The 15,467-nt window shown below is 38.9% G+C and overlaps 1 protein-coding gene across 2 annotated transcripts in view; it reads right to left on the reverse strand.

Moving 5' to 3' along the window:
• The window catches only part of LOC111819540 (ran-binding protein 17-like), a 107,884-nt gene that overhangs the window by 21,296 nt on the left and 71,121 nt on the right, over positions 1-15,467 (reverse strand). For both annotated transcript variants that reach the window (XM_023726508.1, XM_023726507.1), the window contains exon 9: positions 11,575-11,741. In XM_023726508.1, the coding sequence (XP_023582276.1) occupies positions 11,575-11,741 (167 nt within the window). The remainder of the gene's footprint in view (positions 1-11,574; positions 11,742-15,467) is intronic.

Raw genomic sequence — 15,467 nt, forward strand, 5'->3', positions numbered from 1 at the left:
CCATATTGGCCCTATCTACCCATTTGAGTTGTTGTGAGAATTAGGAGAGCCATTAGAGAAGAAGATACCGTGTAAGTGGGAAGAGTTGTGAAGTTTATTTTCATTCTTGCCATTGCAAGAAGCCTGGTATGTGCAAGAGAGATAAGCGAGAAGAACTCAGTTTGGGGCCAAGTATCAAACCCATGCCGCACAAGGCCCCACCCAGGCCGGTGAGGATTTGTGATCTTGAGAATGCTTATCACAGAAAGAACACCAAGAAAGGTAAAACACATGGTTACCAAAAATCAAACCTGTTGCTGTCAAGTCGCTTCTGACTCAAAGCAACCCTTACAGGACAGAGCAGAACTGCCCCATAGGGTTTCCAAGGAGTGGCTGGTGGATTTGAACTGCTGACCTCTTGGTTAGCAGCCATAGCTCACCTCAGCTCTTAACCACTGTGCCATCAGGGCTCCAAACATATGGATGGGACAATGGAAAACCTAAGTAAGCTGGCTAAAGTCATGGCTCTAAAAATTGAATAATCTTGTGAAATGAAGTCTTGGGCTTGGGATTTCCTGGAAAGAATACTTTTCACATTTATAGGTATGTCTGCTCAAGGATATAGGAAAGTAACTGGCACCTGGACGTCGTTATTTAAAGTAAAGGCTAATTTTACATATCAACTTACTACCTTCTATGTGTTAACCACATCTATACTTACTGGTTCATTTTGTCCTTGCAATTTCCCTGAGTCAAGAATCTTCTGGCTGTGAGGTCAGCAACCCCTCAGACAAAACGTAGGTCTAAAAGGGGTAATCTGAGGCCCCTAGAGTAGAAGTGCAATCAGGCCTCTTCAGGGCTGGGCACCAGAGGCAAGAAGACTGCACCTTCTCAAAGTCTCTCTCTGGGGCTGCCTGGCCTCCCATCTGAGATGCTCTCAGTACATCTGCTTCTTTTTTATCTTCCTGCAGACGGCCTGCTTCTCTGAGCACAGGGCAGATAATGCCTTCCCATGGCTCTTGAGCTTTCAAGCCTTCAATTCAGGTGAGGACTAGAGGCTAATAAGAATCTTTTTAAGTGTCTAAATAATGGAAGAAAGACTCTGAGCCAGCTTGTCCTTGTCAAATCAGTTCTCAAAGGAGGTCCTAGGCTTAATCAATGTTTTATGAATGAATGAATGAATGAATGAGTGTTGTGTGTCTCCCCCTACACACCTCTCTGTTCCCCTCCTCAATCCGGTTTCTAAGTCACTTAAAGTAGTACTGGTTAAGGACACAGGTTCTTATTAGCTGTATGATATTCGGTGAGTTACCTAACTTCTTACATTACAGTACTTTGATTATAAAATGAAGATAAAAACACCTACCTCATAGAGTAATGACACTTAAATAGAATAATACACATATATGTAAAGCACTTAGCAGAGTCTAGCACATAATTGTTTCTACTTCTTTTTCATCATAATCATTCATCATAATTCTGTTTGAGTTTGAGGTTCCCCTTCCACAGTGACCTCTTAGGTCCTAGCAGTCCTATAGGATTCCAGGAGGAAAAGTCTAGATCCTCAAGCAGGAGGTAAGACACACTTTGGAGTGGTAGGGTTGCTCCTAACCCAATCCTTTCTGGTCAGGGTAGCCAGCCTTTCTGTGATACCTCTGGGAAGTCCTGGGCTGGCTTGGGCGTGATGTAGGAAGACGACCTCAGGGTCATCTTCATATGTCATAGAAGCACTGATCAGAGTAGGAAGACTGTACTTGTGTCAAAACTTAAGAGTGCTAATAAAATCCCCAAAACTTCTATTTGTGAAATATGGATAAATGCTACCTTTGCTGTTCTAGCATAAAAATGCAGATGCCATCTGCAGCGCTTTCTTTTTTCTGAGAGTCCTTAAAAAAACAAACAATAAAAACCAAAACCAAATCTACTGGGAGTTGGCAGACAAAACTGTCCTTTTTGATTGTTAAGCATCTTCCCAGAGTTGGCTTCAGTATTTAATCTACGGGTTAGAAATTTTCATTGCAGAGGCTTTAAAGGATAAATTTAGTGGATTTTTAAAAATCTTAATTGACAAGGGTAACCAATAATGCAAACCACTATTAATGAAGAAGCTAAAAACCATCTTAGTTGCCATTTGCCATACTTGGTGAGACTGTTATAAAGCATGTCTAATTATTACTGGGCTAAACCTGTGTAAAGTTCTGTGCTCGTTTTCCCTATGAAATATTCTCTATCTGCTTTATGTGAAGGAAAAGGTATGGGGCCGTTGCTCATTCTTTACAACCCCTTTGCTATTCCTATAACATTTGTCGCAGACTAATAGCAAAACTGACTGTGCTAAACTGTAGATAAAAGAATGATGACAGATTGCAGTCACTTTAATTCATAAGGAAAACACTTGGAGCCCCTGGGAATGCCAAATCAAGCCACGGCACCCAATGACTTTGTGCTAAGTTGGAAACTACATCGTATTTTTAGTTTAAAGACAAAGGCTAATGGACACGTGACTTATTTATACCAAATCTTTCTTCACGAAGAGCTAGCTCTTTTTTTCCTTCTCCCCAGCTCCTTGGAAAACATTATAATTCCCCTATTCTATAAACATACAAATACAATTGTAAAATGACATCATTCTGTTTTCATTTAATTACCCCTGAAATGCTTTCTATTTAATATTCATTACTCAAAAGCTAATTTAAAAGAGAAAGAGATGCGACTTATTCAAAAAGATGTACTGTCATTCACAGCAATAGTTATCTAATATACAGAAGTTAATAAAGCAGATTAATCTACAAGTCCCTTCAAGCCATTCTTGAGTTTTGAACAACTGCCTCTTTGACCTTTCACCTTCACGCTGTGCACCAGTAGCAGGTGCCAGCTGTACAGAAATTATGGCTGCCGCGTTTGAAGGCAAAATCTTTTCTTACTTTGCTTCTGACCAGCAGCTGACCCTGTAGGAGTGATTGTTCCTGGTGCCGGCCTAAAGGCTACATAAACCAGTAGCAGATAAACAAAAGGCTACATAAACCAGCTGCCTTGCCTAAGGGTACTATTCTAGACTGACACCTCCACTCCTTCTCCAGCGTCCCAAATTGCCCCTTGTTTGTTTTCATACATGCATTTCATCCTTGTTATTTTGTGCAAGGGGTCGGGAGTAGGAGAAAATCCCCCAAAACAACAACAAAAAAACTCCCAACCCTCCCTTTCCTCGAACTTGACTTTTGAGTATTCCATGTCAAACTGTGCCATTATGATGCTAATCTAAGCCTGATTTAGCAACTTTAATAAGAGGCTAAACCCTCCTGTAATTAGATAATAAAATTTTATTACGTATTTTAATATTAAAAGTCTTAAAATCAAACTCTTCAAATCATACACTGGTACAAAACTAAGGTACTTAAATATCACAGCCCCAGAAAACGGGAACCTGAAAAAGCACATTGTGGCTAATTTTTCACTCTCAGAAATGTAAACATGGGATTCCTATGTGGTGGCAGTGAAGGCTCCAACACTCTTAATTATATGCAGGGAAGAATGAATCTATTCAAGTATGAAGCACACTGTACCATTTCAGCAACAGCATGAGATGGCTTTGACAGTTATTTCTTGGATAAAAATTACACAAGTATAAAAACAATCCCCATAATGATTAAATGCAGTTATGTACATAGGAGAATACCAGTGCAAATGGTAACATATTTAAATGGTTTTCCTTCATTAAAAAAATTATATATGATATTAAACCATCAATCAATGCTGAGGCACAGGAGTTTAAATGTATTGTCACTGGTTAAAATAAATGACTTGGAGACTGGATTCTGGCTCACTCAATATGGTGTCTTTGCTGTTGCTTAGTCACCCAACTCTCTGCTGGTTTGGGCTACATCTGGTGGATTTCCATCCCTTTCAATTAATAAGGCAAGTTATGCTATCAATGGATTACATTCTTAAACTGTGCTTAGAGGTAGAAAAACACATGCCCTAGTGAAAAAGAACAAAACACTTTACTGTCCTCTTAACCCTTTGGAACAATATTTGAGGTACTGTTCTTTCTTCCCCCATGTTCAGAAATTTTAGCAGGGCTATTTTACAGTTTTATCATGATACAATCTTATCTTAGCATTATCATTTGGTTTATTATGTACTAGTCTATGACCATGCTAGATCTCATACCAAAAGCTACTGTTTACAGATTTTCCTTTAGAAAATTAATTTTTTTTTTTTTTTTTGGTTTGCTTTGCAGACAGTCATTGACCATCACAGGCTCTGCAACGTGCTGGCTCAAGTATCAAGATGGAGGGGATCTTTGGGGGAAAACATTATATGGTGATAACATTAATTTGTTGGTTTACAAATCAAGAATAGATTTCTATTTTAATTGGTTCTGTTTTAAAATACTTATTTTTGTTACAGTTGAAACAGTCATGCAACAAATATTTATATAATAGCTAAAAACCAAATCAAAATGGAAAACAGATGGTAACTAATAAAGGATTTGGACTAGAATCATCCTTCTAAAGACCGATGGACAGAAATAATTTTATAATACCACGGATAAAATGCCTTTTTAATAAAAAAGACTAGTGTTTTTCTAATTTTTATAAACATTAAATTTATAAACTGATCTTTGGGGATGGTGGTCAAAAATCTTTGTTCTTAATTTATGACATACCTTTTGGACTTTCATTACCTGTTTGTTATCTAGATAAATTTTTACAGCCCTGGTCCTCTTAGATATTCTGATTTGATCCCTAGTAATTAAATTGCATGTATGTGTGTACACACACACACACAACCAAAGTGAACTTGATTTTTACCTCAAACCTGGTTATTTTTGGGGAAAAAAAAAGTTTGGAAAGCATTGAGTTTCAGTGCCTGTTCAATGCATCCCTTTGTATGCAAAGATACAACTCAAACTTGAGAAAGTGCCCCCTTTCAGTAGAGACTGAAGTATAAAGTTATTGTGTGTAAAAGTAAAATAACCATATCTTCTTAACCAACTAAAAAAGTATGCTTCAAAAATTATCAAAAAATCAGAGAGAAATAAAAATACCACCGTAGTGGTGCTACATGGGATAACCGTGAGAAATACAAGGATCATGCTCTGGCAGATCTTCATTCTGAAATTCCTGGAAGATATATAATACAGAGGTGGCAAACTGGGAGCCAGACCTAAAGTGCTGGCTTACAGAGTGTTTTTTAAATTTTTTTTTTATTTTGAACTTTCAATCAGTGGCAATATTTAAAAATTTGGATTTCTGACTTATCTTGAGGAGAGGAGCTTCAATATGTCTGGCAACACTGGGTCTTACCTTCTTACATGGCAACAGATAGTAGAGGCTGCCCCCTTTAGACAGGGATGTATACGCAACTTTTAGGTTTCTTTCTAGTCTACCTCATTCATTAACGTTATCTGCTAGGCCCCTATAGGTCCCTTAGTTTGTGATTCTTTGTATAATGATTAGGAGATGGACAGGGATTCTTAAAGGACAGCAGGTGTCAGATGCATGGTAACCAATGTGAGAGGTCCTTAAGAATGCCCACCAATAGCGCTACTAGTACTCACTAACAGGAGCTTCCTTTAGAAAAGAAAAGCTGTTTACAACCAGAAAGAGGTGAACAATGGCTTTCTATAGGGATAAATCAGTGGTGAGAGTCAGGACAAAGTCTAAAGATGTGCTGGGTATTGGGGACTGATGCAAAGCACATGTTGCTTCCTGACCTTCATTTCACAATTGCTGTATGGATTCTAACCTACAGAAATCAAGTTAAAGTAAACTTCAAGAGCGACCTCAAAGGCATTAAAGAAAAGGCACAAAAGAATATCACCAGACAGTTATACTATTTGACTCTTTCTTAAGAATGCATGTCCTGCTAAATTGTGTACCCTCACTGTCTGGCTAGAGAACGGATAAATGAGTATGGGTGTAGAAGAAGATAGTGGAAGCTCTGCCTTAGCAATGGTGAGAGCCACAGGGCTTTTCCTGCACCAGCTGGCAAAGCAACCTCCCTCTTCCTTGCCCGCGGCCTCCTTGGGTCACTGCCCATCTGTTTCGTCCTGTCTGCAGCACAAAGTTAGGGTATACGGTGACTGTTCTAAATCATTCTATCCCAAGGATGGCCCCGGTGGGACTTACTGAAAGCTCAACTTATATCATTGTGAGTGCTCAAAACATACATATTTCTTCAGATTAGCACCCACCAAACAAACTACGGAGCAGAAAGCTTTGTGGTTAAGCACGTGAACTCTGGAGTTAAACAGACGTGGGCTAAAATTTTAGTTTTTCCACTTACTGACCATGTGACCTTGGGAAAGTTACTTAATCTTTCTGTGCCTCAGTTTTTCTGTAAAATGGCGGCAATAACACTGTAGCTTCACAGAGACACTGATGATTAAATCAGATAACGCACATGCAAATAAAGAGCTTAAGCTAGTGCTTGCACATAGTAAGCACTTAAATTTTGCCAATACTATTTCTTTTCCTATATATTTTATATATATATATAAACAAACCAAACCTGCTGCCGTCGAGTTGGTTTCGACTCATAGTGACCCTACAGGACAGAGTAGAAACTGCCCCATAGGGTTTCCAAGGAGTAGCTGGTGGATTCCAACTGCTGAACTATTGGTTAGCAGCCGAGCTCTTAACCACTGTGCCACCAGGGTGCCTGTATATATATGTATGTATTGCACACGCATAGTTTGCTGTGAAGAAGACCAAGGTTGCAGCCGCATGTGAAAAAAAAAATTTTGTCATGAAAATTTTTCACTTTAAGTGCCTAATGACATATCCCTGGCTTCTACCCTTTAAATCCACATCATCTTCTGATCCAGTTGTGAATGTTCTTTCAGCTTGTGTTTTTGGTATCAATCTACTGTCATATTTTTGATAATAAAGTTGCAAATCAACCAGAGTGAGCTAATGCATTATATGGAGGGCATAGTTTCTATTTAACGATCACTATAAACGTCTTTATTATTAGCATTAGCAAGTTTGGCTATTTATTTATTCTTTTTAAAGAGGATACGAGATGTGAATATATTTCATCTGCTTAAGTGTTTTCCACTGTGAGTGTCTTGCTGCGGTTCTACAGGCCGAAGTCTCACTATCAGTTAAATATGCGACTGCACTTTCTCCTACTTAGTATTATGGAATGGAATCTTAAGTATGAAAGATGTCTTGTATAGTATGTCAAAATGTTGAGCAATATTGTTCCAATCTAAACACAGAAATGAAAAAAGAGCAGATGATTTCCCTTCTGCTGTAACTCACTTTGGGATGCATGTCATGAAGAGCACTATACAAAAGCAATTTTCATTGATTGACTGACTGATTGAGGAAAAGGGTGAATGTTCTTTCAGCTTATGTCCCTTCTGAAGTATGATTCTTATAGCTCCTGACAGCTCTTCACAATTTGTAGTTAAATGCCATGTTAGCCAAAAAAAAAAAAGAAAGAATGATAATTATTTGGGTTTTTAGTATACCTGGCTTGAGCTAAGCAGATAAATAGCTGAAGGGTGAGATAAATTCAAACCTAAATGCTCTAATTCCTCCATTCCATGTATTTAGATTTTAGAGACTATAATTGCTAAAAATATCTTATTAATAAGTTCACTGCATAATCTAATCAGTAATGCTGACAAACACATAATTCTTGTTCTACTTCTGTGGAAGGTGCTACTCTTTCTAGAGCAATTCATTTCAGGTGAAATTCTGATCAAAGCAGCATTCAGCATCAGCGTCCTTATAATCTCAAAAAGAATTAGTCACATCTCTGAAATGCACCTCCAGTTCTCTAAAACATGCTCCTTAATTTAGCCAATTTGGGCAAATCTTTCACTCTGTGACAGAACTAAATGAATGCTAATCTAAGGGTTATAGATGCAAACACCATGACCAATGATGAAACTGAAAAAATTTCATGGAAATGTTATGTTTGAAATTACTGTAACAGGTCAGTGCCTAATCACTGTTACTGCTGGTCTGTTCTTAAACTTTTAGCTTATCCTCATAACGACATGAAAACACTTGGGGAATTTTTGCCCTTGATTAACATAACTGGGTTTTAAGCAATGCTGCTGAGACAATGATTCTTACTTGACATACATTGTTAATTACAATGGGTCTTCAAATGGACCAAATTTTAAGGCTTGCCAACTCAGATTTGTTTGCAAAATATGGAAAATGGCTTATGTGGAGAATGTTTTTAAAAACACTGAAGAAGTAAAGCCGCATAGCAGGTCATAATAAACATATTTCCAGGTGAGAGGCACTTAAAATGTCTTTTCCCAGGCTGCTGCCTACAAATGCACAGGCCTATACGAATGTACAAAAACTCTTTACATAGGTTCACGGTTGATTCACTATGGAAACTTGGGGAGATAACTTCTGCAATTTGGAATGGACACTCTCTTCATGGAATTAGGCTTCCAAAAAATAGGTTCAGGCTAGGGGAAAAAAACAGCTCAAACTAGTAAATAATTGCAGTATCATTGCATCAGTTTAGTTTAAAGAGCTGACAAACCCTCTCTAAACTCCAAGCACAATTAGTCATTAGGGTCTAGTTTTTCAGCACTGTTAAGCAATTTGTAACCCATTCCTTTTAATAGGGTTAGGCATTACTTAACCGACACAGATGCCTTGAAAATTGAAACCTCGAGTTATGAAGCAGCAACCTTGTTCATTACCTTCTGTGATAGGCAAATCATCTATAAAAACAGCCTTTAATGGGCAACCAATGAATAATCAATGGCTTACTTTTCATCTGAGTGTGAAAATGAGAATAATCTAATACAGAGTCCCTCTGGTAAGAGGATGAATCTTGGGTTCTGCTGCTCTTCAGGGCTGATTTATAAGGTCTTGGAAAGCTGATGTAAACAGATGATCAATGGGACCCATCCCTGCTCATAATAACCCCCAACTGGCCCACTCCCTCTTTTCCAAGTCCATCCCTTCAGGCTATTAGCTCTGTCCAGCTAATTCTTCCCACTACTCCTGCCTGCTGCTTTTATTCTGGCCATCCGTTCAGTCCAGCCAACTCAGAAGTAATTTTATACGCAGCAGAGAGCGGGTGGAATTGATTTTTCACTCAGCGCTCAGTTCCCATCTGAATAATTATCAATTTTACTGCCTCATAAAGGGAAGAGTCAAAATTTCAAATCAATTCAAAAGAGCTTTTGAGACGATAGAAACTGTGCATAAGAATAGAGGTCAAAATTGTCAGTGACCTAAGGAGATGATGTCAGATATTACTATACCCAATGGTTGACATCAGAGGCACTCAAAATGATATAACCTAGTGCTAATGTAAATCATATTTATGCTGACTACCAGAGACCAGTCATTAATATTTAAAATGCTATCTGAAAGCCTACATTCCAAATAAATAGAATGTATTCTACTGTTAATAAAGATATATCACTACTTAGTCATATGCTATAAAGTGAAGGATTACCAAGTATTATTAACACACAGAAATTACTTAAACTAACAAATGCATGGTAATTCTGCGTAAAGACAAACCTGATTATCTCCTGTACAACCACATTACTTGCTCTGCACAGTCTGATGGTATTTTGTCTAGGACCATGGTCTATTGATTTCTGCTAAAATTTTCTACCAACTTAAAAGTTTCTGCCAAAGTTTATGGACAATACTGTGATTATGGCTGAGAGGGCTTGCAGGCATGATTTGGTGTGGACTTGTTGCTTGCCATGGTGGGTGGGGGCTGTGTCTGACACCTGGCCAATCTACGGGTATTTATTTTCTCCAGTGGCTACATGCCTTATGTCAGTTGTTCTCCCTGCCAAAACACTTGAGGGCTATGACATACTCCCAACATTACCAGTGGCTACTGCAGGGGGCACCGTAAGAGAGAGGAGAGGAAGGGTGCACCCAAATCTTGATAGCACGTGTATTTTGAAGAGGTCTTCCAGGTGAATCTGAGATGTTAGCCCCAGAAACTATTTCCTTGAGAATCAACAGCGCAAGTAGTAAGGGCTTAGGCTTTTGAGCCAGACAGACCCTGGTTCAAATCCCAACCCCAGCACTTTCCAGTTCATCTCTCCATACCTCAATTTATTCATCTGTAAAATAAGGATGATGATATTCACATTTCAGGGTTGTTGTGGGACCTAAGCAGCTCTGGTGGCACAGTGGTTAAGCGTTTGGCTGCTAACCAAAAGATCAGCAGTTTGAACTCACCACCCGCTCCTTGGAAACCCTGTGGGGCAATTCTACTCTGTCCTAGAGGGTCACTATGAGCCAGAATTGACTCAATGGAAATGGTTTTTTTTTTTGGTGGGACCTAAATGAGAAGACTCTTCTCACAGTCCCCTTCCTCCTGTGTCACTCACTGTGTCATCACTATATTAATCAAATTATCACATAACTATTTAGTTACTTGTTTCTCTCTGTTACCTGAAAGGAAGCTTTTCGATAGATTATGTCTTATGAGTCTTAATGGTTCTTGCACCTTGCACATAGTGAGGCCTCAATAAATGTCAGTTACCTTCCTCTTCCTTTACAGTATTACCAACATGTCATAACAGTTCCAGGGTCATACCAAATAGTTAGGGACCTACAGTCCTTTGTCTAGTTATACAACATCTTAATTGTCTCCACTTCCACAGAAAAACTGGGTAACTGAAACATCACTATAAGCAAATCATTTAAATATTACCAAGAAATGACATGGCTATCTCATACTATTTTTATCATTTCTCTACCCAGAGTGACATCTTCCTGCTGATTGCTGGTGACTTATTTGTTGGCTAATGATCATGTAGTGAGACACCGTTGAAGTGTTTACATTTGTAGATATGATTTGGCAAAAATAAAACAACTGAAAATAGTGTGAAAATCTCATCTTACAAATTTAGTGGAATTAAAAAACATCATAGTGATGGTACTTCATGGAAATCCGGTATTATCTTTAAATATTTCCTACGTGTATATTCATTTTTTTAATGCATGCTGTTATTATGATTTGTAGAAATACTATTTTTCTTCCCAGTGTTAAACTTGGATCTAGCCCATTTTAGCCAGTTAGAAAACATATTTGAAAATGAAGAAAAAAATTGTGATTTTGTTTCTTATTAAATGCTCTTAGGAACACTAACCTATCTGAACCTTTATTTCTCCTCTTAAAATGGGAAAAATACCAACTATGAGCCGATGAACGGACAGTTGCTAGTAAGGTGCCTTGCACAGACTAGGAGCCCAGCAAAAGGTAATTTCCCAACACACCAAAGTACTCACAAGGCAAACTTGTGATGACATTATCAGAGGCTCTAGGAAAGAAGTCAGAGGTCAGCTGTTTCTAGCTGCAGCTTGGCCCTATATTTCTCTGAGGTCTCTGAAAGAGCTATCCTCTTTCTGAATTCGAGCTTCGCTGAGATGAGATGAACCACCGAGGGATTTCTTGAGGGTGGGATAAACCTGAGGCTAGTACACCACCCCACTTTCAGGGACAACATTCCTTGAGAATAACTGGTAAAAAGTCTTGGGAAAATTGGTTGCTCTAAGAGATATTCAGGGACCAGGTTGGCTTCTGGGAAATTACGTTTCTTAAGCCAGGTGACCAACCACCAGTTACCTGCTGCAGGACATCTGGATTTTGCTGCATCAAGTGTAATAGTCTCTGACCGGCCTGGGTAGCCTCTCTGCATCGAAGTGGCTTCTTGCCCTCTTTTGCTATGTGCTTGAAGAGGTAGGTGACGATGTAGTCTAAACTGGTACAGCAGCTGGAGGAGACAACTGTATCTGCACAAACAATAAATGAGAATTAATTTGCACTGCTCAAGTGTTTGCTTCATCTATTAATTATTATGCCTCCATTAATTAAGGCAAAATCAGTTTCTGGTTTCAAAGCACTTTTACCAAATTGTAAGTTCCTTGAGGGCAGGGATTTTGCCTTGTTTATTTCCTTAAACCCAGTGTCTACCATGGGGCCCGGCACAGAGACATGTTAGTAAGTAAATCATTCCTGGATTGTACTGAACAGAATTTTCCACGCTGTGACTTAAAGGTCTTCACAACAACCCTCTATTCAATTCAAGTGACTTTATTATCTACTTGGTACAAAGTCCTCTGCATCAGGGGAGGCAGGGACCCAACCACCACCCTGGTGTCAAAGAGCTCACGATTTAGTATACAAGCCACTTTAGCACAATGCTGTGCAAAAACGAGTGATACATTGCTATGAGGATTTTGAGGGAGAGGTCACACTCGGATGGGGATCAAGGAAAGTTTGGTGAAGGAGGTAGTACCTAGATAGGCCCAACTGAAAGGTCATTCCAGTTAGGTATAAGGAAGGATGTTTTTCAGACAGAGATTAGCAGGAGGCAACACACTGTTGTGGGAAAAGCATGGACTTTAAAGCCAGAAAGCTCTGGTCCCAAACTCCATCTCTTTCAATTACTTGCTGTGTTGTTACTTTGCAACAACCACTTAATCTTTCTCACCATTTATAAAATACCTTCCACAGTTATACAAGAAGAAAACAAAGTACATCAGTAACAAAAATAGCTGATATTTATTGAGCGTTAGTTACTGTACTAAGTGCTTTACATTGCTGATTATATTTAATCCCCACACCTGCACTGTAATGGTTAGTAGTATTTTCTCCATTTTACAGACGAGGACACTGAGGCTTACAGAGATTAAGTGACTTGTCCTGTGTCACATGACTAGAAGATTGTGGAGCCGTGGTCTGAAAATAAACAAGGATTCGGACTCTGGATCTGTACTCTTAACCACTACATTAAAATTAGATATTAAGCAAAACTATATGTAAGCATCAAGTCCCCTCTTAAACATGACTGGCACTCAAAAGACAGTGGTTACTATTGGTCTGCCCTCAGTGGTGAAAAAAGGAGGTGTTTGCAGAGTAGGACTTTTGTTTTCAGTGAAAGTGCACACGTCATACACAGGAGGTTGGGGTTTTACTGAGGGCATCCAATAGTGGGCTGACATATTTACGTTTAACTTGGAAGGTAATACAGGTGTTACTTGTAGGTTTTTTGAGCAATTAAGTAACATGACAGAGCAACCATGTGTTGAGTATCTCCTTCGTACACTTAAAATCATCATCTCATTTACTTCTAATTATTTTGTATAGTTAAGTATTGCCATTTAAATTTTTCAGATGAGAAAACTGAAGCTCAGAGATTAAGTAGTTTACCCAAGGTCTACGATTTTGATTCACAGCATGACACTACCCAGATTTTTCTAACTAATGGTAACATTTGGACATGATCCCTGGCAGTTCATGATTAGTAAGAGAAACAAAAATGGTGAATATGGTAGACACAGAAGAGGGGAAGAAGTAGACTGGGAAAGTAGGTCTGGGAAACAGTAGATTACACTTCCTAAGGAATAAATGGTGGCGCAGTGGTTAAAGCTCTCAGCTGACAACCAAAGGTCGGCAGTTCACATCCACCAGCTGCTCTGTGGGAGAAAAGATGTGGCAGTCTGCTTCCAGAAAGATTACAGCCTTGGAAACCCTATGAGGCAGTTCTACTCTGTCTTATAGGGTCGCTATGAGTCAGAATCAAGTTGATGGCAGTAGTTTTTTTTTTTTTTTTTTGGTAAGGAATAAAGTTTCTTATTCACTTTATTCGTCTCTGAGGCAGATAGGTGCCTGTCACAGATTAGAGGTAAAATATTAGCTGTATTAATTAAAGAATGGGTAGGCAAAGTTGTGTTTAGCAGTAATACCCAACATTGATATAAGACCAGAGTTTGAAACTCTCTCACATATATCACTTCAGAAAGAAATGTCATGGTAAATAGAGAGATGGAGGTTTTGGGAACAGGTTTTGAAATACAGATAGATGCATTTAAAAGAGAATAATGGTAGCTTATGCACTATCATAAGGGGTTGAATGAAGGTCTAAAAGGGTAGCACGGACAATAGTTTTAGAAAACTGTGGAGCTAGGAGGCTATTAAGAAAAGAGCCTTCTTTTTCCCTAAAGTTATGGTATTCAAGGTGCAAGATAACCGGGTTACTTTGTAGAAAAGGGAGCTTTGGTTTTCTAATCCTGGAGGTAGCAGAGTATAGGGGAAACCACATAGGCCCAGAAGTCAGACACAGACTTTTTGAGCCTAATTGCTTTTCTCCTTCACATCTATACCTTTGAAGTCCCAATCATGAAGGTAAACAGATTAAGTAACTTAACATCTACAAAAGGAAGCAAGCAGGAAATAGATAAGATTCCTCTCACCATGAAGAGCAATATGCTATCAATCACACAAAAATTATAAAGACTTCACATAGGTTTGGTGACCACATGCCATGCAGGTTGCATTAAAAGGTTCTAATCCACTGAGTCAGCTGTGAAAAAGCCAGGTAAACACTTTAGACATGAAGGTTGGAGCATATATCCTTGCAATAAAACCAAGGAGAAGAGCTTCCATTATAGCTGATTTATGGTTGGGGGCTTTGAAAAGGATAAATGTTATTTCAGGGTAGATTTAAAAGTGTGGAATCACAAGGATTAGGGGGCATCTGGTCAAAAACAGAATGAATAGCACTGAGGACTATGTATTATTATTGGTTTTCTTTATTTGCAGCTCAAGCTATCATGTTAGATTCAAATAATGAAATTTTCCTGATATAAAAGAATAGGCAGAAGTCATGAATTTTCATATTTTGTTCTAGTTCTTAGTGTTTTAGATCCTTTACAAAGGATTCCATCTATTATTTAGATAATTTTGGAAATAATTTTTAAGCCTAATAGGTACTTTGCCCTCTCTAGCAACTTGTTTGGCACTGAAAATAACCAAGTGCTCCTTTCATCCTGCCACCGGGCTCCACAGAAAGCCCATGCATCACTGATAGCCCTCCTGCTCACTAAGCCCCATCACTGAAAGCTGCTGTGAAAAAACTGGGCAGGAAAGAGTTGCTTAACTGCGAGTCAGGAAGAACAGTAATTTGGCTGAGCTGAAATTTGGCTTTGGCTTAAAACTTCTCATCATAGAAGAAGGGAGGATAAAAGTTTTGGAAAGGTATGGTCTGAAACGCCATTTCAGAATTGACTGGGTGGTGCAGTGGTTTCGGAAAGAGGTGGATTTAGGTTTGAATCTGTATTTTTGAGATATTTGACTTCACTGAACTTAAATTTGTACTTCTGTAATATGTGCTTAATATTACCTACTTTGCAAGGTGTTCTGAGAAATAAAGGGCGTAAAGATTGTGCCACAGTGCCTGACACATAGTGTTGCTGTGGTTAGTTGCTGTTGAGTTGGCGCCGACTCATAGTGACCTTAACTAACAGAATGAAACACTACCCAGTTCTGCGGCATCCTTGCAATCGGTATGTTTGAGCCCACAGTTGTAACCACTGTGTCCATTTGTTTCACTCAGGGTCCCCCTCTTTTTAGCTGACCCTTTGCTTTACCAAGCATGATGTCCTCTTCCAGCGACTGGTCCCTCCTGATGACATGTCCAAAGTATGTGAGATGAAGCCTCACCATCCTTGCTTCTA

The sequence above is a fragment of the Trichechus manatus genome, unplaced genomic scaffold, assembly GCF_000243295.1.
Source record: "Trichechus manatus latirostris isolate Lorelei unplaced genomic scaffold, TriManLat1.0 scaffold00011, whole genome shotgun sequence".
Taxonomy (NCBI): Eukaryota; Metazoa; Chordata; class Mammalia; order Sirenia; family Trichechidae; genus Trichechus; species Trichechus manatus.